We start from the raw sequence: 27360 nt of genomic DNA, 5'->3' as shown, positions 1-27360 counted from the left end.
TGCGAAATAAAACTTAACAACATTAACGTTTAGGTAACCCATTAAATCCTTAGTATTTCCCGCTTGCAGCCACGGGCATGTCTGTGTTAATTTAGACCATTTTCCAAAAAAAAAAAAAAGTTTTCATCCAAATTCGTTCATCACCTTAGATTAATTGAGTAAAGAATAAGCTTTACTATTCTAGATATATTTATTGTAAAAAATGTACCAGTGATTAGTGATGGATGCATGCTTATATTCCGTCACTAAGGTAGGTTATTATTAAGGTTATTTAAGCTTGTAGGTATGCAGCAAGTTGCATGTTGTCAACCTGCAAGGTCGTCAATTAACATTGCAGTTCACCTAGCAGGTAGGCATTATTTATTAATTTATTAAAGCCCACGGCACACTACAGCTCAGACATCCGGAGTCAAGCGACAATGTAGACGAAAAGTAGGTTGCTATGTAGGTTTGCGATCTCCGTGGAGTCTAGCTCCAGCTTTAGGTTCATTAGGAGGTAGGTACCTACCTAGTATCAGAGGGATAGGGTTTCACCGCCACAAGACACTGAACACTTTCGTAATCCGTGGAACTCCAAGCGCGCTGGCAACGTCGCGCGTTCGACCGACGACCTCGCTTTATCGCGACACCGCGAAAAGGTCACCACTCGCCGCAGCGCTCACCATCCGCTGATGTCTTCCAAACAATCCTAGTTTTGGCATAGAATGACAAAGTATACAGAAGTAAAGTATCGACATTGTAGAATGGTATCTATGGTATCGACTTCATTTTTATACCTACTACGCTGCGCATGGCTGCGCGCAGCGGTAGCGCTAGGGCTGCCAACTCTAGTTACGCAAAAATGTGGTCCAGTAATACTACCAAAACTATCGTGGTGAAGATTACTCGTAATTTGTAGCTATAATTTAAGGCCAGATAAAAGGGTAACAATAAAAAGCCAAACTTTACTTCAATAAAAGTGCATCTACAACCTGGTAGGTATTGTGTTCCACCATGGAAACAACATTTTTGGTGAAAAATTTTAGAGAATTTGAGTTTTGTTTATTTGTATTGAATATGCTCCGAAACTACTGACTGGTCCTTTTTAAAACATCTTTCACTATTAGAATCCAGTAATCCTGCATTGGATTTTCCGTTGGACATAGGCGGTAGGTACGAATTCGCCGAGTCTCAGCTAGTATTATGCGGGTTAGAGTCTCGGAAAGGGTGCGCACTGCGCAGGACTTAGCCGAATTTTTAAAGGCATCTTGTATGGAAATACCTTTTTTAAATTTGAATTTTTTTGTAACTTATCTGTTTATTTACAACAATCAAAATAACTTCTATTACAATAACAGCCGCTACAAATGCAAGATGTTGGAAATAAATTCTTGACGTGTCCAGGTCCAGATGACGAAATAATATTAATAAGTCATATTAATTCTGAGTTTCATCAACTGGGCGCACGTGTGTGAAGTCTCTCGTTATTTTGTGCTCGTGTCTAGTTGGTGAATAACCCCACACAGTGACGGAGAAAGGAGTAGGTACAGAAGTCAAGCCTGTTAGTATGAGTAAATTTTGAAAATTAAAAAAAAAAAATTACTATGACCACGCCCGACATTCGACCACACCGTTTGTCCTAGACCCGGATTTAATAGGTTTCTATCTGGCAACCCTGATTGTTAGCCTACTCTTTCACGCAATAACTACTATACGGAAAATGATGCAATACCTACAATATTGTTGTACTTAAAACTAAATCAGAATAACATTACTATTGACACAGTAGATATATGAGCTAAAGCAGTACGGAAACTCAGCCCTTTCGGCGAGTTAAATACCTACACTTCAACTGAGTGTTAGGGTTGGCACTCTTAATCTTTATAAAATTAATAAGGTTCTGACTTACTTATTTATTAAAACGTTTATTTAGGTTTTAATTATCAAATACCTAATGGAATAAATTAATTGACTAAGTAGTTAACAAAAAAATAAAACGTTAATGAGGCTCTATAAAAATCGAATACATAATCGAATAAATTGATTAAAAGTACTATTAGAGGCCGGTAGAAATTATTCTATTCTCATAAATAAAATACCGGATACTTACTTTCACATAGCTATTGCCTCATTTTAAATACAGTTCATCACTTAGTACAAAAGCGTGCGGAGCAAATTACTTTATCAAATAGAACATATAAATTGTTAAAAAGCGTAATTACGTAATTTAAAAAGAACTATTACTAAATGAGATGTAAGCACTTTATTTAAAAAGTAATATTTAATAATTTTTACAATTCAGAATTATTACGAAGTTTAAAAAATGAAAGTTCTGGTTTTGAAGATGCCGAGTTCAAGCAGCCGTATACTACGCAATACACTCGTGGCATGTTTTTAAAAATACAGCGGACAGTGCTTGCAATAAAATTATTATTAAAAACACAACGCGCGCGACACTCGCGACGAATGGACTGCGAGGTTCGCTTAGAGCTCGTGTAAAGCGTGCGTCTGTGTGCGTAAGTCTGATTTCGAGCGTTTGTATGAAGCTTCCGTACTGTTTGATTTATCTACTGTGCTATTGATTGGTTATAACTAGAATTTGGTATAAATAAGTGACGATAAGTGTACAAAGCGTTTCATAAATCCGCGTGGGCGCGGCCGCGGGCAAAAGTTGTTTCATTGCTCCTTATTTAAAAAAAACATAACTCCTTCTGGTGCATTCGGGTAAAAAATGTGACCTAGGTAGAAGATTGAAGATACAATCAAACGCGTTTCGTCGTTCGTGCCGTAGTTTGCACTTTGCAGTGGACGCACGGACGGAACCCTCGAACTGTTTCGGTATTTCATGTCAGCGAACAATGTCTATTCTATGTAGGTACGAGCGACACGTTCCTCGAGCGGCCTTTGCTTATGGCTCAAGTTCAGTACAATCCCTATTCTGCAAAGAGCTACCTTTGTAAGTACGCAGCTTTACTTCAATGTCTTCGCGATCTAAACAATCCTAGTTTCGGCATAGAATCCCATAAGTACACCGTCGAAAAAATATTGCGACGTGGCGTCGTCGCGCGTCCCTCTCTCGCGCGCCCGCTGCGTCCCTCGGCCCCGCCCCCCGCGCCAACAGCGCCGCCTGGCGGCCGCACCGAAAACCGTCTACGTCGTCTACACAGCGTTGCCACTCCGTACCTATAATTTCGCTCGACGTAAATTTCGACCTAAACAGTTCAATGGACTTTCCGAAAACTCAAAACGCGTCAGTTTCATCTAAAAGTCTTGTGTTACATACAAATCAATAAGAAGTGGTGTAAAAAGTATTGTTTTCGTTATTTGTGATATCACAGTGCGTGCCGTGTGTGAGATAGTGAAGTCCCGTTGGAGCTTCCACGTCGGTTTTCAGCTATAAGGTTAGTAAAACACAGTGGTTTCTTTCATGCTTCAGTTAGGAAGTGTTTCATGATGGTAGGAATTGGTTTGGTGCGGGCAAACGTGGGAAAGAACGGTTAGGTCTCGCCTTTTCCTGTTTATATAGACGCGTTAGTGGGCCAGCTAACTGCGCAAATAGGCCTAAAATGAGAACAGAAGTAACCAAGTTAGTAATCCACGTGGTTTATGAAAAGTATTATGTAAGAACTGATAAGCTTGCCTTGCATCAAGACGCGTGTGTATTTTAGGCTTGGAATGCCCTTTGGCCAATAATCTAAAATAGCTGAGGCAATCGACACCAAGTTCATTATCTTTCGAATTAGTTTGATATCTAAAATATTCGCCACAAATCGTGGGCAGTTGTGTAATTTTTAACCTCAAATTTTTGGCCACATCATTCAATAAAAAATAATAAAAAATATAATAAATCAATCATAATACATTTAAATAAAGCAACCCACAACAAAAATAAAAAATGAAGGAAATATTTAGCACAAATCTCACAACGCTTCTCATGGTGTCTTGCCAAGTCACCCTAGTGCAAAATGTTCAGTCAAATTCCACTAAGATAAATGTTAGAACGTAAAGTGACGGAAAATAAAAAAATATTTTGTACAGTGAAAACCAAAAAAAGCTAGTCATCCAATTAAACAATATTATGAAAATCCAATAAAAATCTGTTTAGAATCAGTGTTCTATCAATCTGACTGAAAATTCTAAAAGTAATTTTTAGAAACTTACCAAAAGTTTAAGGGACAGAAAATGTGCGTCTTTATTACAGTGAAAAGTAAAATAAGTAGAAAAAAAACTTATTACACAAAACTACTTAGGTCCTCCTAGAAGTGCCAGACTGTATAACAAATAACAACACTAAATATTTTTTCAAATTTAGAATATCTACCTAGTTATTTTTTTTAAACTAACCTCTTGAAATTCGTAAATTAAAAAGAATTCATGTGGCTTGCTTTCATACCAGCCAGTGTCATGCAAAAAATAATTTTATCTCGATTATTATGTAGCCAGGGAGCCCAAAGCCAAGCCTAATATCTTTTCATTCATCAGATCAAAAACTCTATTAAATAATTCAGTTTGTACTTTGTATGATGGATGACTGACCAATTTTCGATTCTTTCTATGATTAATAACTTCCAAAGTTCCAACATTCATCCTAGTATTTATTTTAAAATTGGCATTTTTACAACATTATGGTCTCAGACGAATCTAGTACTTTTAGCTAAACCCATCAGAAAGATGCTAAAAAATTGTGTGTTTCAGCCTCCATAGTAAATCCACAAAGGCAAAACAGTAAATAACTCTCATTTTACTCTAAATTCGTCCAAATTAGTTTAGGCGACTTAGACGCTAGTAGGTAGTCACACAGTTATAGCCCACGCAAAAGAAGAGATGGGAAATTAATTTATTATTTTAATACGTCTCGAGTGGGCTATTTCTGTTTAACTTTAACCTTAGGTCTGGGTCCAGAAAATAAACGAATCCTCAAGAATGGGACTATTCCCACCTCTGGTTCACCCCGCGGCAACTCCATGGTAGCCATCTACTACAGCTTGACTACCAATGAAAACCATACTAGTGAAGGCCAAGTTTGTCCTGAGGAAAGTTAGCTGTCATTGGAACCGCAACGAAATTAATCAGAAGAACAAAAAGGAGTTTGAATCCTCAAGAAGTGATTTACTGTCCTTTGGTTCCTAGACTGTCCAATTCCATACATTTTCAGCACACCTAAATTCAGATACTAGGCAAAGACTTCCTCAGAATCATTCAGCCCAATCGTCGACATTCCCTTCCACCAGCTAGCCACACCCACCCAGGGTATACCGCCACTCCATTTCGCTAAGTCCTGGATAGAAAAACTTCATACTGAAACTAATAATCACATATTCTCAAACTTCTATAATCCCCTGGTCCTGAAATTAAAAGCTTTTTTTTTCTATTTATAATGGCAGGCTAGCTACCTCGATGCTATCACGGTTCATGAGACAGACAGATAACTATTCTTAGTAATAGGGTCCCCTTTTCACTCTTTGTGTAAGAAAACCTCGATCTGTAAATTTCAAAGAATACATTTACATTGTCTGTTTATTTTTGTCCAAGATATACATCCAATGCTGATATTGTCATAGGAAGTTGTAATGAATAAGTTACGGCGAGAATCCACGGTTTTCACAATGCTCGCTTCCATTGAATTTCTCTCCAACAATTTCCATGGAAACTCGTCTCACATACAGAATGCGTTCACAAATAAATGTTATTATGTCGACCGGTTGAATTGTAATAAAATTCTAAACGTTTTAATCAAATAAATAAGTCCGGTAAAATTAAAGTGAAAATCTGTTCATTATCATTCCTGCGTTGTCAATATACGAATATAATCTGACCTTTTCGCAAAAACAACTCAGCGGATTTCGATAAAAAGTATTACAGTTTTTTATCCCGGTTTTTTAGAGGAAGATTGTCTTTCTGTGACAACAAGACAAACCGATATTCATGTGGGCGAAGAATCTGGCAAAAGCTACGTAATGTCATTCTAAAAAACACGGTGAAGTTATACGCATTCGTATAGTCTGTATTTGTGTAAAATTACTAAACAGTCTATGTCGAGGACTCGGTACAGTAATGAATTTGGAAAAATGCCCGCGTCTGGTCCCAGACAGGTGTCAAAGCCAGTACAACCCGTAAACAGGAAACCTGGTTCATGACGGCGGCGTCTGGAGAGAAGAAAAATACTTTTTTCTTGCTTTTTTCTCGAATTATTCAACTTTTTCACTCTATTTATTCATTCCATTCAGACTTTTTGGTCCCAAATTAAATTACTTATGCATGAAGTCTAAAAATTAGTCTGACGTGGACGTCCTTTTACCCTTGAACGGGTCAGGGGCTTTATTTTTGTTACGTACGAAAACGAAATAGAATTATAAATTGATCAGCTTAGAAAGAAATTAGTATACCCTATTAGGCACTACCAAAGTAAGGTGGCTTGTATTTAGCACCGTAACTATAACCATAACCGGAGATTTTTGTGTGGAGTTTGTCAGAATTAACGTTTAGTTAAAGTAAGATGATGCAACCCAGCCTTACTGTTTCTAAGCTGCTGAACCGATAGTGGTCACGTGGATCATAACTACACGTTATTATTATAGTTTACTAGCTTTTGACCGCGACTTCGCCCGCGTGAAATTTTATCTGTCACAGAAAAACTTTATCACGCGCGTCCCTGATTCAAAAAACGGGATTAAAAGATAAAATTAAAAANTGTATAACAATAAAATAATAACAATACTAAATATTTTTTCAAATTTAGAATATCTACCTAGCTCTCTTTTTAAACTAACCTCTTGAAATTCGTAAATTAAAAAGAAATCATGTGGCTTGCATAACCATACCAGCCAGTGTCATACAAAAAATAATTTTATCTCGATTATTATGTAGCCAGGGGAGCCCAAAGCCAAGCCTCATCTTTTACTTCATCAAAAACTCTATAAATAAATCAGTTTGTGTGAGGGATGGTTGACCAATTTTCGATTCTTTTTATGATTAATAACTTCCAAAGTTCCAACATTCATCCTAGCATTTATTTTAAAATTGCCATTTTTACAACATTATGGTCTCAGACGAATCTAGTACTTTCAGCTAAACCCATCAGAAAGATGCTAAAAAATTGTGTGTTTTATGCAAAACATTCAGCCTCCATAGTAATCCACGAAGGCAAACAGTAAATAACTCTAATTTTACTCTAAATTCGTCCAATTTAGTTTAGGCGACTTAGACGCTATAGTAGGTAGTCATAGTTAAGCCCACGCAAAAGATAAAATGGGAAATTATTATTTGAATATGTCTCGAGTGTGCTATTTCTGTTTAACTTTAACCTGAGGTGGATCTGGGTCCAGAAAATAAACGTATCTTCAAGAATGGGACTGTTCCCACACCTCTGGTTCTCCCGGCGGCAACTCCCATGGTAGCCATCTACTGGTATTACCACCATGGTAGTATCTACTACAGCTTGACTACCAATGAAAACCATACCAGTGAAGGCCAAGTTTGTCCTGGGGAAAGTTAACTGTCATTGGAACCGCAACGAAATTAATCAGAAGAACATATAAGGAGTTTGAATCCTCAAGAATTGATTTACTGTCCTTTGGTTCCTAGACTGTCCATACATTTTCTGTACACCTAAATTCAGTTACTAGGCATAGACTTCCTCAGAATCATTCAGCCCAATCGTCGACATTCCCTTCCACCAGCTAGCCACACCCACCCAGGGTATACCGCCACTCCATTTCGCCAAGTTCAGGAAAGAAAAACCTTCATACCGAAACTAATAATCATATATTCTCAAACTTCTATAATCCTACAGACAAAATTTTATATTCCAGATAAGTTTTATTCAGTTACAAAAACCGGCCAAGTGCGAGTCGGAATCGCGCATCGAGGGTCCCCCACAAACTTAACTTGTAGGTATTTAAATATGTTGGTCCTGAAATTAAAAGCTTTTCTATTTATAATGGCAGGCTAGCTAGCTCGATGCTATCACGGTTCATGAGACAGAAAAATAACTATTCTTAGTAATAGGGTCGCCTTTTCACTCTTTGTGTACGAAACCCTCGATCTGTAAATTTCAAAGAATACATTTACATTGTCTGTTTATTTTTGTCCTAGATACATCCAATGCTGATATTGCCATAGGAAGTTGTAATGAATAAGTTACGGCGAGAATCGACGGTTTTTACAATGCTCGCTTCCATTGAATTTCTCTCCAACAATTTCCATGGAAACTCGTCTCACAGACAGAACGCGTTCACAATAAATCTTATTATGTCGACCGGTTGAATTGTCATAAAATTGTAAACGTTTCAATCGAATAAATAAGTCCGGTAAAATTAAAGTGAAAATCTATACTATTATCATTCCTGCGTTGTCAATATACGAATATAATCTGACCTTTTCGCAAAAACTACTCGGCGGATTTCGATAAAAAATATTACAGTTTTTTAGAGGAAGATAGTTCAAGATAGTCTTTCTGTGATAAACCGATATTCATGTGGGCGAAGAATCTGGCAAAAGCTACGTAATGTCATTCTAAAAAACACGGTGAAGTTATACGCATTCGTATAGTCTGTATTTGTGTAAAATTACTAAACAGTCTATGTCGAGGACTCGGTACAGTAGTGAATTTGGAAAAATGCCCGCGTCTCCGACACCAGACAGGTGTCAAAGCCAGTACAACCCGTAAACAGGAAACCTGGTTCATGATGGCGTCTGGAGAGAAGAAAAATACTTTTTTCTCGAATTATTCAATTTTTTCACTCTATTTATTCATTCCATTCAGACTTTTTGGTCCCAAATTAAATTACTTATGCATGAAGTCTAAAAGTTAGTCTGACGTGGACGTCCTTTTACCCTTGAACGGGTCAGAGGCTTTATTTTTGTTACGTACGAAAACGAAATAGAATTCTAAATTGATCGGCTTAGAAATAAATTAATATGTACCCTATGTACCCTACCTAAGGCACTACCAAAGTAAGGTGGCTTGTAATTAGCACCGAAACTGTAACCATAACCGGATATTTTTGTGTGTAGTTTGACAGAATTAACGTTTAGTTAGAGTAAGATGATGCAACCCAGCCTTACTGTTTCTAAGCTGCTGAACCGATAGTGGTCACGTGGGTTATGACTACGCGTTATTATAGTTTACTAGCTTTTGACCGCGACTTCGCCTGCGTGAAATTTTATCTGTCATAGAAAAACTTTATCACGCGCGTCCCTGATCCAAAAAACGGGATTAAAAGATAAAATTAAAAACTGTACCTGTACAATGTCCTTTCCCGGGACTCAAACTATCTCTAAAGGTGCTAAATTTCATCAAAATCGGTTCAGTGGTTTAGGCGTGAAAGCGTAACAGAGTTACCCCAGCATTTAGAATATTAAGGCTGGGTTGCACCATCTTTTTTTTTTCCTTAATAAAGAAAAAAAATAAAATAAATCATACTTTAACTGTGACAAATGTTAAAATCTGTCACAGTCCATCTAAAAACCGGTTAAAGTTATAGTTACGGTTAAAGTTAGGGTGGTGCAATTCAGCATAAGTAGGGATTTTTAAAACATGTGCTCCTAGACTAACCGAAACCCTCAGTCCATTCCATATAGCCTCAGACAATGCGGCCATTAGCCATGAAGCATTAAAGTGCCTGTCCTTGTCACTGGTGCAGATAATCAGATTAATTATTCATTAAGCCGACTGAAGGCTGAACTTTGCCGCTCACATCCCAAGGTTCGTGATACGCTATAATTTGTTTTTCGGCAAAATACACATCAATCAGATGCTTAGAGTTCAGAGGCCCGCCTACTTAAATGAAATCTAATAATAATACACCTTTTTCCGCGGCTTCACCTGCGTGAAAAGTTTGTCACAGATCGTCATAAATTATAGCCTATAATTATGTTATTCTGGGTTATAAACAATAATACGTAAAGTTTCATCAAAATCCGTTCAGTAGTTTTTGCGTGAAAGAGTAACAAACATCAAGACATCCATACAAACTTTCGCATTTATAATATTAGTAGGATAGGTACGAGTAGGGTTGCCAGGCATCCGGCTTTAGCCGGACATGTTTGGCTTTTTAGGGGCTTGTCCGGCCTGTCCGGCTTTTGTTAGGCTTTTAATGTGGCTGCTGCGCCAGTCGAAACTCGAGCCACAGAATAATGTTCATTCAAAGATGATAGTACCCACTCATGAGCTATGACGCTTATTGCACCCCCCCCGTGACATCATGGTACGTTAGCTATTGAAAAGGTATGTCCGGCTTGTAGGGTAAAATGAAGCACAGAGTCCGACTTTTGTGTTTTTGGACCTGGCAACCCTAGGTACGAGTAGGATAAGTACTAGTCTAAAATAATATAATTCTCGTGTCACAGAGTTTGTAACAAAACTCCTCCGAAATGTCTCAACCGAATCTTATGTAATTTTGCGTGTAGGTACGTTCATACCTACCCTTAGGTGCAAAACAATGTTTGCTGGGTTAGCTAGCTAGAATTTGTCTAAGGAATGTAACATTCGTGCTTATATATACGTAATCAGACTTCCCTAGGTAGGTAATGCAGGTAGGCTAGGAAGTGCTGTTTTTAAATTATTTTAATTTTGTCACTGAGGAAATAATAATAAAACGCATTGCTCATTGCAGCTGTAGTATAGTAGTACAGTAGTAAGTTTGAGAACCAGTGGTTAATATTTTTTTTTATTGATTGATGGATGACACTACTTACAAACATTGTAGATAGTCAAATACCTGCCTTGTCATGCATAAAAAAAAGATACATTATTGCTGACTGATTCTATTCTATTATTATCTTTATCTCTCCTGTATTAATATTCTAAGACAAACTAAATTTTTCCCAGTACATACCTATATTTTGTCTTAATTAATACGAAAAGATGTTTTCTTATGATTGTCAACAATACCTATCTAGGCTATTTAGAGTGTCGTATCCCAAATTAGTATTAAAACAGGCTACAGAAGTCGTCATCTCGATCGAAGGCCACGCTTGCCTCTCACATCCCAAGGTCTCGAAGCGCTTGGTAATCCATCTGCATCTCTTATTGCCTTTCAAGTAATTGCGACTAGATTGGATGCATTCTCCAATGATAAAATCTTTAAATCTCGTGTCGCTTCCTCTGGGAATTCTGGGATTTCAATTCTAGCGAGAATTAAGCATTTTGAATGCATTTTCCGAGGCTGGAGCTTAAATGCGACTTATGCCCGTTTTCACTCATCGATCCCTAATTTTTAAGGGAAAACAAAATTCCTGTTATGTGTACCGTTAAAAATTAGGGATTCACGGTGAAAACGGGCATCAGTATTCTCAATTTATATTTTACTAGCTGACCCGGCGAACTTCGTTATGCCTATGTTCATCAGAAAAATAGTGAAAGAATTTTTCAAATCAGTCCAGTAGTTTCGGAACCTCAATACAAACCATCAAATCTTTCCTTTCCTCTTTATAGTATTAGTGTAGATGAAGATTAGTGAACACTTAACAATTCTAAAAGTGTAATGCCCGTTTTCACCATCAATCCCTAATTTTTAAGTGACTATGGTAACAATTAACAGGAATTTTGTTTACATAAAGTCACCCCGACTTAAAAATTAGGGATTGATTGTGAAAATGGGCATATGTTTCGCTTGATATTCTAGACCATGGGTCTCCAAACTTTGAAGCCTTGGGGCCATAATATTTTTTTGGTATGTTGCAAGGGCCATAACAATTTTAATTTTTCTGCCCACCTATGCAAACATAGGCTAAGTCTTAAGCTGTCGCGCGGGCCGGATTGATGGCAGGGCCAGGGGTAATGGCCCGCGGGCCGTAGTTTGGAGACCCCTGTTCTAGACCAGTGTTTTTCAACCTTTTTCATGATACGACCCCAGAAATAATATTTTGCGACCCCCCGACCGTTCGCTTTTTATTTTCATGCATTTTATAAGGTTACAAAGATGTTGTAGGGACGGAATATTTAAATCTGTACAACGTTTATGCTGAATAGATTTGGGATAAATCTATCTTTTTTTTTTCCTGAGGTAGTTTTTATGTACTCTGCGACCCCCCAGGTTGAACAACACTGTTCTAGACTATAAGCTAAAAGTATTGTTATTTAATATCTGCTGTAGATGCTTAATAAGCATGCACCTGCATGTTTTCGGAGATGCAAGCGAAAACAAAGTTAGACACAGTAGGTAATGATGTCATTTTGTTATTCACTTCACCAACTGCTGACTACATGTTCGGTGTAATTTTACATATTTTTCACAAGTAGGCAGTTGGACAAAAGTCTTAGCTATCTTACGTAAAACATGGAATAAAATTCCAAGCCGTTTTAGACCTTACCTACATTATTTATCGTTTATAATGCATGCATGTTGATGCGACCGACCTAAAACACTAAATAAATGTAGGTAGTTAAAGTTCCAGAGATGCGTAATTTTTTCAAATAATTTGTGCTTCATCAAATCCTAAGTTGAAAAGAATTTGCTTAAGTTAACCAGTGTTTCTCAAAGTTTTCATTAATTTCAGTGCCTATGCCTACAGATCATTTCAACCACAGGACGTCCACTGCTGAACATAGGCCTCCTCCAATGATTTCCACATCGCCCGGTACACCAACACCACCTACCCAATCATTTAAAATTCAATTATTGGAAGGCTAACTTTAATTGACATGGGTCTAGTGGAAGATTTTGATATCTCATTTGGAATCCTCTTCAGAATATTATTAGTTCACTAAGGGTTCGACTTAGGATTTGATTCATAATAACTTATTCACTATTCTATTATGAAGTCATGATGTTAGCTCATGAGTTAAACAGGTTTTTTAACCTGCCAAGGTAACGTTAATCCTTCCGTGTTAGTTCTGTCATCCAAACGATACAGGGTTCTTTCAAGTTAATGATCGTGGCAATTATGTCATACAAAGGTGACAATTTATATTATTTACCCTTGAATTAGACCGAATTTTCGTGAGAACTTGTACAGTCAGCGTCAAATGGTTCGTGATCGTGACACCCTAAGGCTGGGTTCTTCTTCTTCTCTTCTTCTTCTTCTTCTTCTTCTTATTTTATTTTGGCGACGGCTTGGTTTTGAGAACCATGATTTCGCGAATGTCACGTAAACGGGCATAAGGCTGGGTTGCACCATCTTACTTTAACTTTGACAAACGTCAAAAATCTGTCAAACTCCACACAAAAAACGTCGGTTATCGCTATAGTTACGGTCAAAATTAGGTGGTGCAACTCAGCCTAAGTAGTCAAAAAGTCCGCAATGCGACATACGTCTTTGTTACATTGGAATAAGGTAGTGTTGTCAACTTTTTGGTCACTTTGGGTGTCACGAATTATTTGACGCTGACTGTCCACGTGTCCACAGCACGGGACTATTCCCACCTCTCGTTCCCACCACTGCAACTCCTGTGTAGCCAGTAGAGATGGGTTATACTAGGTAAATTTGATACTAGGTGTACCTATTCCTAATTGACTAATCCACGTAATATGACTTTAAAATACAATTTTCTTTGAAGAGATACAACCGTAGTATGAATAATGCAATTTGAAATCGTTTTTGCTGGCTGTTGATTGATTGATATCCTCCCTTTATACTTCAACAGGCTTACGACTGTCAACTTAAAAGTTGGCGTATTTAAAAGATATGTATCAATTTCATAAAAATATTTACATATTTTTTCTTTTTTACATGAATATGGTTTGACTACGTTTGTGTGCGTTTGCTTTGTCGCGCTCAAATTTGTTTGGTCAGTCTCTGTCTGACCAAACAAATTTGAGCGCGACGAAGCAAATTTAGTCAAGTCGATTTGTTTTGCACGTCCAGGCACTCTTTCAAGAGGGAGATTTGCGACTTATTAGGTAAATGAAAACTCACGCACACTCACACACCCACACACACACACACACACACACACAACTGTACAATATTCTGGGGGTGGTAGAAACTTACTTTGAAGGTATTTATTTTTAACCGACTTCAAAAAAGGAGGAGGTTCTCAATTCGACCCGTATGTTTTTTTTTTCCTTTACCCTATTAAATTATTTAATTTTGTTGTTTCGAACAAAGTAGGTGTGGGTAGACGGTAAACAAAATAAGCTTCCTTTGAAGATAAAACTGGAAATTTTTTGTATCTACCCACGCCAAGTGATTTTGTTAATGAGTTATGGGGATTAGTTTAGAATTTTCTTTGGAAATATTTTCTTCAATAATTACATTTTCATTGATTAAAACAGGCTTCCCCAAACCGTCTTGCCGTGGTGCGGCCTGTGGCAAATCTTCTAGTTGGCCTCTACAATATTAGAGCAACTCGTGATTATCTTGCTTGCTCTTGCAAATAATCTGTTAAAGATGATAACAATATGCGGTATGATTTTTCACTTCATATAACAATCCAAGGAAATTATTATTTTCTCTTCGTGATCATTTTGGTCGGTGGTTTTTGGAGTCAGCCGCATACTTATTTAGGGCGTCTTATCTTGCTGGGGCGTCAAATGCACAGAAGTTTGAGCATTTGTATCCCAAGTTTTTTTTTTCTTTGTTTTTTAATACAATTTGCGCCTAAGCCATATTACAACGACATGCCACAGTGTTAATTGATGTGCTGTTGTCTGTGCTTTCTTTCTTATTCTTTTTTTATTTGACGTGTTTCAGCATTTTTTTTTCTTTTTGAAAAGATTATTAGCAATTTGTGTTGCACAAAATTACTAAAATAGTCCCGTTCATTAAATTAAAATAAAAAAATAAAATACTAACCTGAAATGTATCTAACTTGTCACTTTGTCCACAGGTTGACGGTGCAGCGCAACCGAGTGCAGTGTGGTGTGTGTTGTGTGTGTGTGAGGGTGCGCGCGCGCCGATGGCTCGCAGCTAACGGCGCGGGCGACGGCATGCGCCGCGCCTAGCCATGCCACCGGCGCTAAGCCAGACATGGCGCAGTACTCACAACGGACACAGCCGATGCACAGGTTTGTATTCTGTGAACTGTACTTTCATCTAAGTTACCTCTCGAACCCACTGTTTTTTTCGTCAGGAAATGCATGAAATTGCATACCCACTGGCCCAGGGGAACCAATTGGTTATGTGAGGCTCTCCCTGCCAGATGGGCAGGGCCTACTCACTAAAACCTGACGGTGTCCTCCCAAAGTCTTTGGGACGGAACTGCGAGTTATTGTCCGAGCTAGTCGGCCTAGACATTCTTTCGCGGCTCCGCCACAGACTGTGGCTCGCTCTGTTGGAGCAAGCGACAACTGGCTTCAGGGGAGTAGTACCTCCACTGTTCTCCGCTAACGGTGCGCGTGAACACATACCCTCTCGTTCCCACTGCTGCAACTCCTGTGTAGCCAGGATCTGCAGCTTGACCGCCAATAAAAAAATAACCAGTGAAGGTCAAGTTTGTCCCGGGGAAAGTTAAACTGTCATCACTTGTCAAACTGTAATCTTTGAGAAAAGAAACTCAAATCACACCGTTACTCGTTAGGACATATTCCTATATCCTATTGATCTAGTAGTTTCCTATCTCCCCAAATGGTCACATTTCACTTACGGAGACGATATCTGACTTAGACGAAGTTTAGGAAGGTTAGGAGTTAGACACCTATCAGTCAGTTTATCGTAATCTATAAATATAAAAAATATTCCCTCGGTATTTCTTATAAATAATAGGTAGGTAGGTACAAAGATATATCTTTATAATCTAAAGAAAGGAAAAGTGGGGCAAAGCATCAAATACTTTGAGAAGCCATGACATTGCTTGTCAATCAACATGACATTCTATCAATGTCAATCTAGTGATGACCATCGATCGAATCGATAAAAAAAACAGTAAAAGTTAATGTGCAACGGCACTGGACCAAAAAATACACTAAAATTACGTTAACTTATCACCATTCACCAACTAACTAGAACATTCGGATATTCGAAATTGTTTAACGAAACTGCGAAAATATTCGTAACGGGTTCACCCTCGGAAAACCCCATAAAATGTAGCCTACATCGGAACGGGGGCGGCCATAACTTACGTCACGCACAGGGAGGACAGTATTGTGAATTTGTGATAGGTTGCTGTATTTTGCGTGGAAAATATTTTAACGCCGTTACCACGTTTGAAATATCGTGTTCGTGATTATTTGTGTTATTGGCGCCAAAATATTTCACAAAATATGTGTTCCTGACAAAAATTACTTCATACGTAAAATCTAGCTAGATTTGTTACTAGGGTTTGTATTCTGAAATAACGCTCAAAATTCGATCCAAACTTAACCATTGATCAAAGTATGTGATTTACCTTGAATTCTTGACCAATTACAACTTCGAATCTATTCTTGAATGTCGATACTTGAGAGATATCAGAATACAGGCCTTGAAAACTTAGAAATGAAAAAGTAAAATATTAAAATAGAAAGTTGTATTTCAGTTGGCAAACGCAAATTCAAGAGCATTTGCGGAGATGTCTGAAGTTTTCAGCGTGAAGACAAAGAAAAATAACAAAAAACAGTCGACTTTAAACATCAGACAGAAGACCAAAAAATGAAGAGAAAGAATTGTGAATGAACAATAATATTATACCGTAGTAGTAATAAAAATTCTTAAAAATAAATACTTTAAATACACTATTCTATTCGTCAAGAGTACCTACTTACTTACTCATTGTGTATTTTATTTTTTGTCATAGAAAATAAGTTGATAAAAATAGGCTTTTAAAAAATATAAAACAAAGTTTGAGAATCTATCTATAGTGAAACGGTTTTCATTCCGTTCGACAATGAAGCTTTCACAAAATAAATTAAAATGTGCAGGTGACACCAGAAAAAATAAATTGATTGTTTTTTATTGTGGTTAAAAATAAACCACATCATTTGCGAATTCGCGCTGCAAATATTATACATAGACCTGGGGCATGGTCTGGGGGAAAAATTCATAGTAACATTACGGAATGTTTTTATCTAGGGCTGAGTTTTCAATCGTCGGATAACTTTTAACTGAGGAATAAGTTTGGCACATTAACAGTTTCAGTATGGAATGGAAAATATGTATATGTCAAAATGACAAGTTTATTCTTCAGTTAAAGACCTATCTGACGATTGAAAAATCAGGCCTTACTGAAGAATACTACTGGAAACACCACGTATCTGGATAATCATTCACTAGTTCCAGTCATTTTTTTTTTCTTTTTTTTTGTGTTGTTTAATTGTGTCCGATATATTTGAAACTAGCTTTCCGCCCGCGGCTTCGCCCGCGTGGAATTTTGTCTGTCACAGAAAAACTTTATCGCGCGCGTCCCTGTTTCAAAAACCGGGATAAAAACTATCCTATGTTCTTTCCCGGGACTCAAACTATCTCTATGCCAAATTTCATCAAAATCGGTTGCGAGGTTTAAGCGGGAAAGCGTAACAGACAGACAGACAGAGTTACTTTCGCATTTATAATATTAGTTGGGATAATTCCATATACTCACTTGCGCTTGCGCTTGCAGGCAGACAGGATAATAGAAAAATATAATGCAATAATGAACAATCGCCAAAAAAACGTGAAAATTAGTTACTTTTATACAATAACCAATACTCATCCGGGTAGATAGATCCAATTAAAATTAATGCATGCAAAGCACACAAGTAATTTTATTACCAACACATTTTATCAGATAAATCAATTGTTGCACATGATTTGGAACTGAGTAATTTTCATGCGGATCTCGTTCCAGTTTTGGCACAGTATTATTAATTTCATAGTTTTTATAATTCATTGATCACGTCGTGAGTTCGTGATCGGTATCATTATTTTTACGTTACTTTTAAATATATTATTTATATTTTATTTAATACTATACTATCGATCGATCATAATGGTTTGACCTCAAAATTATTATACTTATTATGTTTATTAGTATTGTTAATTATGAAAAATCTAAAAAGTTAATATAACGGTATCGATGTGGCCAATGAGATGCTGTAATAGTGACATTGACAATACGTCAATGTCACACTAGGATAAAACGTCAGAATAGAGGGACGCGCGGAGATGACTCCGCGCGCTTTTGTGCTAAGTGATATAATGTGAAAGATGAGTATCCAGTGTTTTATTTATGAGAATAGATCTACCGGCCTCTAATAGTATGTATTTGATTATGTAACGACCATCAAAATCTTTCCAACTCGCCCCCATGACAGGCAATCCAGTTTCGCAGTGCCATGAGGATCCAGTAATTTAGGATCTAGCAAAACTGGGACTATCGTGCGAACTTTTAAATTGCACATTCGTCGAACGGATCGGTTTTTTACGGGAAACTGCGTTGCTTCTTTACTATTTTAAGATTTTATTTAATATTTTTTTTATTATCGTTATCTACCATTTTCATTCATGTCAGAGCAATATCTAAGTTTAGAGTTAATGAAGTAATTATACAGCTAGCTAACTCACTGCGTAATTTAGCTGATGCAAATGCTTTTCCTTATTGTATGTTTAACCATAACAATATCCCCTGTACGGTTTTAGGTAGATAACTGGACTCTGTTTATTCTAGAAATTCTTAAAGCACTTTCATTTTAACTGTTATTAAATGCTATATCTCGTGAATTGGCGATAAAGAGAATGAGGATCTTACAAACGAATGAGGGCCATTATTTTTTATTAAGTAAGTGACTTGAAAATGACAGTTTATTCAAATAATACGATTTTCTTTATTGCTTTGGTTGATTAACGCAAGATATTTCGTATCAAACAACCCAAAATAAGGGGACTTTTAATACTAAAGTCCTTAAGTTAGAGAGACATTTAGTTGTCAGGAATAATGCAGAGTTCCTTGAATATATTTTTATTTTTGCTGAAAACTGCTCCAGATACAATTCACAATATTTCTCAGTCGTGTATTCATGTTTTAAAGTTATTATGTGATTACTAAAGCAGTCGAAGTAATCGTGAAATTACCATATCATCGCGCACAATATTAAATTAGCCTCCGTATTGCGAACCACTTCTCGATTTTAACATCCGATGTCAGAGTAGATTGTGATAAATTATGCAGGTAAGTGGCTATTGTACGAATTGCCAGTCCATTCCATTTTTGCTGCAAACGTTGAAGTAGAGAAAATTACAGCAAAGCAATTTATCGTGTATTAAAAATTCAAAATAACCATAAACTTCGAAGTAAAGTGTTATACGAAACTTTTGGAATTCATTGATAAATTTCAATCGACGCTTCTAGTTGCGCAACGGAACGATATAGGTACTTACTCGTTGAGTGTGCAGACAATTTATGCCACCAGCATAGAAACCTCGCCACAATTTCAACCGGCGAAAACCAGAACAAACCGAACAGAAATGTTTATTATTACACAACGAGCGATTTCTATGCACGGTGGCCGTGACTCGCACTGTCAAGGCCCCGCCTTCGTTGAACCACGATCAGCCCGAAGAATTGTGAAACTTAATTTGGTTAATAACGCATTGTTTGATTACTGAATCACTCTGTAATGAATGGTTGGCGAGTAGCGCTCGCTGTTGTCACGCGGCCGGCAAATAGACATGGCGTCTGTTTATCCAACGATTTCATCATTAACTATAGATTATTGATTGAATCTCTCAACGCTCTAGCGATGCTCGTTGAAATTTCCAATAGCATTTACTCTTCGTCTGAAGTGTTTTATTTTTGTAATACTATTTATATACCACAACATATTTTTTGTTAAATTGGTCACGTAAAAGTGTCAGTTTGCTTGCAGTTGAGGCACACTCAAAAAGCAAATGAACTGTTGGATGAATAAATTCAAAGTGCCAATTAACGTCAATGTCTGAAATGACATTTGCTACTGGCTGTCCGTAGTCTAGTGACTCTAGTGTTTTTTGCCAAGGCATGCCCGGAGAGTGCTTTTGGCGCCTTCCGCGACCTCGTGCCAAGCACTGTGTGGGCCTTCTTGGCCCATCTTATCTTCTAAACATGACTTGCAATCTTTCTGCATAACTTGACATTGTTCGTTCAGATAACATGTATTAACTAATAGTGTTGGAGTAACATTGTGTCAGACTACGATGAAAATAACACAGTACGTGTAAAAACTGCAAAATTTTCTCGGAACCTAACAAAAATTAGACAGATACAAGACCGGTCTTTCCTGTTACAGAATTCTACGAATTTATTTTGAATTTGACCCTGAATAGTTGCCTACTGATTACATACGACTTACACCACTACATACATACGCTACTGGGTACTGGCCGGCGAGAGAAAAAAATAAACGCGAATCAGCGCCACCGGACGACTCAATCAGGCTCGCGAAATCGTCGCCAATAAAAATAAAATGGCTGCACTATGAAGCAGACAATTTATTTCCATTTCGGTCCGAACGGAAAGGCCATCGATTTTTCATTAACTATCTAGGTCAGGCTGCAACTCGAAAATAGCTGGATTCCTAGACCTGTGGAGCGGCACGAACGGCTATTATTGTAGGTAATACGAGATTATCTTAGCAATCGGCTGTAATTAATTTGAAAATTCTGTTGTTATCACGTCACGCTATACTAAACCGACCTCGTAATCTTTCGTGATTTCTTCATAATAATATAATAATATTTTTCGAATTCAGCTTCAGCATCTCAGGAATTATGTAAAACTTCAAGAGAACTTACTCTAAAAATTCGATCTAACAAACTAACTCTGACAGTTGAAGTAAATTTCTGTTATTTTGAAGGGAACGTAACGAACTGACTATACCAGGGTATTTAGATATATTTCTCAGCACGGGTTCTGTGAGGACAACTTTTCAGCCAACTTAGAATGTTGTCTGACGTCTAAGGACAAACTACAGGCACGCCCAGCTTAGTATCTCAACATTCAGCATAATAAATTTGTCTTAGTTTTGTAATAATAATGGACTAAGTACTGTTACACCAGATTTTAATAAACTTGCGAATTACTGAACAGTTAGACGCACATGTGATTTTATATCACCTGCTATAGATATTTTTATCGGCTTTTTGTATTATTTGACGTCTTTCTCCATTTTATAACCAAAAGACGAAGCTTCGTTGTAAGTAGACTACCGAATATTCTGTAAATTTATGTTGAATCACTTGTCTTTGTTGATCCATTATTTAACGGTGCTGAAAAAATTGCAGCTATGAAACCATCTCTAGCATTTGGTTGGCGACTTAGGGCGCGGTCATTACGCTCTTGTAGTCGATATTTCAAATGTATGACAGTCGACAAATATAATATTATTTTAACCTACGAAATTTTGCATAAGTGACGAATTCATTCTAGGCTAGAATAACAACCCAGTCTAGACACTTCGCCAGGTCACGGATATTTACGGCGAAGCCGCCGACTCTAATACGTATTGATTTGTCTAGAAATATGCCAACCACCTCGTTACTAGCCGAAACCCAAAACAAACTAGAAAACATACCTATCTAACGTTCTATCATAATTCCTTTATCATTTGTTTTAATGTTATCTAATTTAGGTATTTTTATACGAGAAATAAAGGTGGAATTATAATTCGTCAGCTTTGATATTTTTTAAAGAAACATGTTTGAACCTTGGACCATACCAAATCAGTGCACATTTAACACCAAGGTAAAGATTAAATTATCTTTGTTTGTAATTCAACGATAAACATCCGCCAATTATGTCGACCTTTAACTCGGTTGCTGTTTTATTAAATCGAACGCAGTTAAAAATCATTCATGAAACCTCTAAAAGTTTCGCGTGAGTGAAAAACAATTTCTGTATAAACCGACATAGCTCGCTACATGCGGCATAAACACGTCCCACTCCAGCTGATCTCCGATCACAAAGTTCGAGCGCGAAATGGGGCGACGTTGCCGCTCCGTGCGCGCGGGAAGCGGTGGCAGTGTTGGCACTGTTGCCGCCCCGCGCTCCGAGAGTAAATATTCCAAATTCAAACTTGTTTGGCATTGCGAATTGGATAAGTTGGCGTAAATAGGTCTATACATACATACAGTATGTATACAGTGTGGTTGTAACGGTTACCAGCCAATTAAAGAATGCGAAACAGGTTTGGCACTTTTTAAATTCGATAGTTAATTGGATGTTTGGANTTTCCTCCATGGCAGGGCACATAGTACGTAGAACAGACGGCCGATGGGGCAAGGTTCTAAAGTGGAGGCCACATACGTGTACGTGTTTGTCGGGAGGCGCTTTCTTTTTTTAACCAACTCCGGAACTAGAACCGGAATTCCGGAGTTGAGTGCCCAATATCGGAAATCAGTTAAGGAGTTGAAAACTATCCGATATTGCAAGCCCTAGTACCTACTGAGTTATGTTCCTACTTTTGGCTGTGTCTATTTGGCGCTCCATCCTCCTCCCTACGAGGGCGAGGGTTGAGGACTTAGGACCTTTTGTAGATTTACGCCCGTTGTTGTGTAGGCACTGGACCCCTGAATGTAGGCAGGTACCCTATTGTTAGGGGATGATGAACCCAATTTGATATTTTAGACATTTTCAGTCCGATAAATCTCTCTTCCATTTTTCTAGTAGTTTAGTGCTGATATCGTGCGACCCTGTCACTTGACTCGACACATACTCCCCCACATTCCATTTCCAAAAAAATGCCTTTCAAGTCAAACCCAGATCTTCCGCTTGACCGCCATATTAATAATAATAACTTTTTAGTTTTTACATTAATTAAACTACAAATTCTGCGGGTGCAGTGCTCAGTTAGTTATGAGGAACTAGGAATATTGGTAGGTATGACTTGCAACCAATGAGTTCTCTATATTTTCAAGATGTAGGGAACAACTCTTCATTCATACCACGTTGGTAGGTCTTTTATTACTTCAGTGACTCTTAGTTCTTACTAATCTATTCTGTAACGCGACTAACTAGACGTGGAATGACAAATCCAATAAAGCATTACGCTTGCTGCTGTCAAAATAATTATCGTCTTCACCCTATGCGCTGTACGGAGAACCAACAACTGCCAATTTCGAAAATTACACCGTACTGCGAGGCAAATGACACCTAACTACGTCGCACAAGTTATTTATTGCTAAATGTATCTATGTACAGATTAGACGGCATGTATTTATGTGTTTTTGTAGGTATATGTAGCCTACATTGATTTTTAACGTGAAAAAACTAAATTCAGATTGATAGAGTAGCGAATGCGGCATCGATCGACCGCGCGCGGTTGCCGCTCCGCACCTAGTCCCGGGCGGCGAGACGTTGCCGCCCCGCGCGCCTATTATTATTTATTATGTTGCAGCACATTGCTTGCGTCACCCGTGCAATGGCCGCGTGTTTTTAGACTATTGTTTTCTGAAGGACTTTGCGGAGACAATANTGTTTGGACAGTTTGGTGGTCGTCTGGTCGTTCGTAAGCGTGGAAGGTGAAATGGGCGTTGGATGCCATGGTATTATGGTAATTGCGATTCCCGGTATTTTATTTTCCGCCACTTCCTAGTAGGAATCGTTTTGTAATTTCGAAATAACTTTTATTTCTTGTTCACACCCACCATTNAATTATAATAACTCAGCCGGCGAGGAGGATGTACATTTCCTCCATTCTTTGTTATGTTGCTGTCATTAATCAGCTTGACATCTCAAGTATGCCTGAACACGAGGTTTTTTGCAGAATAATGTTGATGCAGTAAAAATTTTATAGCGGTCTTAACTAATAAAAAGGTTTCGCATTCCAAAATGTATCTTGTAGACACTACAAAGCTAATTAAATTCTTAACTAAGCTTTCAGACTTTTTAATCAAAATTAGTCATCTACCTACTTTCTTAAATGTTTTTTTTTACAATGAAAAATAAAAGGGAATTTCCAATCAACCTCTTGCAAAGTGTGACTACAGGTTTTACGTATTTCTCGAGAACAGTTTTTGCTCAGACAATAAGCCTTAGCCATACAATGGTTGAGCGAACAAATGCTTCGCTTCACATACCGATTTCCAGTTCAATAGACGAAGGCAGAATGCACACAAAACGAACAAACAACGCACTTCGACCGGGTCACGGATACTGTTAACTGATGAATTAGGGCATAGACTAGACATAGACAATGCTAATGTCTACGGAATACTAGACATAGATAATACTAAGTCTACGGATACGGAATACAATGAGAGGCATTTCGGATTCGGATTCGGACTAGTCAATAAGCATGATGGAAGAATCATTAAGTTTGGTAATTAGCAATGGAAATTGTGAGCATCACAGGTCTAAAGTCTAAACAAAAACATGCTGACTCTCTAGAGCCCCTGTAATAGGAAAACATGTTACTAAAAACCAATACCAGTTACTGGTATAACATACATCCTTTTGAACTGACAGCGACGATGTATGAAATGCGGCGGGCAGCCCGCATGCAGAAGATCCGCACGCGTGCCAAAATCCGCATTACAGGAAAAAGGCGCTAAAAGCAACGTAGAATTGTGATAGAATGTAAGAAAAGTATATTTAATCGACTAAAAACGGAGGAGGTTCTCAAGTCGACGCGTATATTTTGCAATAATGACTTTACGTGAGGATATTTTTAACTCGTAAAAATAAACTTTAATTTTGCCTTTTAAAAACATAACAAACGCGTAGGCTTGGAACACCCATTTGCTGGTCATCAGACCCATCAATCAGGCAAGATGGACGACCGACAGCCGACGTCGGCGCAATCAGACGTTGTTGTTCTTGCTCTTAATGCTTAGTATTAATTAACAGATCGGAATCGTGACCCCGATGTGGAGAAAGTAGCTGACCAGAGAATCAGAGACCAGACAACACGTGTGGGCGGATGATTTGTTGATGTTGATATATCGGCGGATGATGCGTCAATCTTACGATACGGGATAATCTTTTGGGGTAATGCTACTGACCGAGAGCTAGTGTTCAGAGCACAGAAGAGATGCGTACGTGCAATCTGCCAGCTAAAACCCACAGATACATGTGGGAATAACGAGTTTATTTTAGTTTATTTTTTATTTTTATATAACGTTATAACGTTATCGGTTACTTTTTAAACAGCAACCCTAAGAAGATCGTTATGTCAGTTGAGATTCTTATGACGTGAGCTGTCTGTAAAAGATGTACGATTCCAATAAAACGAAGTGTTACGAATAGAACCAGCTTTTCAGTGAAATAATCCCACAACTTTTATGGGGGCTCGTCCGGGATCAAGCTCATCATTGAAAACTAATGGTTCGAGACGAAGAAAACCGAAAAAATCATAACGGAAAATACTACGAAAGGCAAGTCACCCATGTCAGTACAGTTCGCATTTGTGTCGCTAGATGTCGTACTTGCTTCGTGGCATGAGCTGTTTTACCGACCATCGAATGAAGCTAGAATTGCCATATTTTAAAATAACGTTATTGAAATAACGTTATCAGATATTGTATGGTTGGAACGTTATGAACGAAGAATTCTTGTTACGACGGTGATCATTTTTGATGAATTCAAGTAAAATATCTTACTGTACTACACGACGACGACTTTCTCTTACGACGAAGACGAAAAGGACTAAAGATATTTTACCAAAGATGCCACCAAAGAAGAAAGGTCAGGAACCGAGCGAAGATGAAGAATACCAAGAAGACGTTGAGGTTCAGATATCGTTTCGAGACTTAGAGAAGTCGATGAATACTTTTACTGGCGATGATACCTATCCTGTAACAGAATTTATAGAAGAATTCGAAGACGTAGCTGATTTGATGAAGTGGACTAATGTAGAAAAATTAGTTTATGCAAAAAGACTGCTGGGAGGAACTGCCAAGCTATTTTTGAGGTCTATTGGAAGAGTTAAAGACTACACAAATTTGAAGAAAGCGCTTAAAGAAGAATTCGGACCAAAACTAAATAGCGCAACAATCCACAAAAGATTAGTTGCACGGAAGATGAAAAGCGATGAAACTTACCAACAGTACTTTTTGGTGATGAAAGAGTTAGCATTGCATGGAAAAGTTGAAGATGCTGCCTTGATGGAGTACGTTATAGACGGAATAAGAGACATTGAGGTGAACAAAGCTATACTTTATGGCGCCGCGGATATTAAAGAGTTCAGGAAAAAACTAGAAATATACAGCGAGTTTAAGAAAAAGCAAACGAAACCTACACCTTCGACATCAAATTACCAAGGAAACCAACATCGAAGATCGAGCAATGTTACGAATACAAAAAGAAGATGTTATAACTGCGGGGCTTTCGATCACCAATCTTCTGCATGCGATAAAGGAGTTAAATGCTTTGGATGTAATGAATTTGGACACAAAAGTGTTGATTGTCCCAATAAACCAAAGAAGACGTTGAATATCCTGAAAGAAGAAAAGGAAGATGCACCATTTAAGAAGATAAAGATTGAAGAAATGGAAATGATAGCTTTGTTTGATACCGGAAGCGACGTTAACTTGATGACTAAAAAAGAATATGAGAAGATAAAAGAAAACGTGAAAACATACAAAGACTCGAAGATTCGTTTGACCGGAATAGCTGAAAAAGAAATAATTACACATGGAATGTTCACTAGTAAAATTCAAATCGATGATTGCTACTCAGATGCCACGTTTTACATTGTGGATGATAACGACATTCCTGTCAACTCTATAATTGGGAATCCAATTCTTAGAGATTTTGAAGTCAAGTTTACTAAAGATGGGATTTCTGTAGAAAAGACGGAACATTTAACGCTGCTAGTAGAAAAAGATGATAAAGCTGTAGAATACGACATAGACGACTCAAGACGCACTATTGAAATTAAGAAAATGTTAGAAGACTACAAACCTACAGAAAGAGTAAAGAAGAGTAACGTTGAATTAAGAATTTTACTTACTGACGATACACCAATACACCAAAGTCCAAGACGCTTATCACCACGGGAAATGGAAGTTCTTAGCAAACAGATTGACGATTGGCTAGAACAAGGAGTAATCAAACCGAGCAAATCTGATTTCGCATCTCCGACGGTTTTGGCAAATAAGAAAGATGGAACTTACAGAGTATGCATAGATTTCCGACGCATTAACAAGAGGATCATCAAGGAAAGGTTTCCATTACCTTTGATCGAAGACCAAATTGATAAGCTTAAAGAAGCAAAGATTTTCACATCTCTAGACCTTAAGAATGGTTTTCTGCACGTTAATGTCCATAAAGATAGTCAGAAGTATACTTCTTTTGTGACTCCACTAGGCCAGTATGAATTCATGAAGATGCCTTTCGGCTTGTGTACTGCGCCTTCGGTCTTTCAACGATTTGTCAACGATATTTTTTGTGATTACATTAACGATGGAACCGTATTAGCTTATCTCGATGATTTGATTATTCCGGCTACATCTGAAAATGAGGCGTTGAATAAGTTAGAAAAAGTACTGAAAAGAGCTGGGGAGTATGGTCTGATTTTTAACTGGAAGAAATGTCATTTTATGAAAAGAGAGATTGAATATTTGGGCTAC

At 37.7% G+C, this 27360-nt stretch overlaps 2 protein-coding genes across 3 annotated transcripts in view; both read left to right on the top strand.

The window, feature by feature from the left end:
• gas2 (growth arrest-specific protein 2) overlaps window positions 1-27360 on the top strand; it is a 452494-nt gene that overhangs the window by 249199 nt on the left and 175935 nt on the right. The gene's annotated exons all lie outside the window — the stretch shown is intronic.
• The window catches only part of LOC114359811 (pickpocket protein 28-like), a 42981-nt gene continuing 30377 nt past the window's right edge, over window positions 14757-27360 (top strand). The window contains exon 1 of the mRNA XM_028314323.1: window positions 14757-14930. Coding sequence (XP_028170124.1) covers window positions 14893-14930 — 38 coding nt within the window. The 5' untranslated portion in view covers window positions 14757-14892. The remainder of the gene's footprint in view (window positions 14931-27360) is intronic.

Source organism: Ostrinia furnacalis, unplaced genomic scaffold (genome assembly GCF_004193835.3).
Source record: "Ostrinia furnacalis isolate ACB-3 unplaced genomic scaffold, ASM419383v2 OfSCF4659, whole genome shotgun sequence".
Classification (NCBI taxonomy): Eukaryota; Metazoa; Arthropoda; class Insecta; order Lepidoptera; family Crambidae; genus Ostrinia; species Ostrinia furnacalis.
This window is presented reverse-complemented; position numbering and strand designations above follow the sequence as displayed.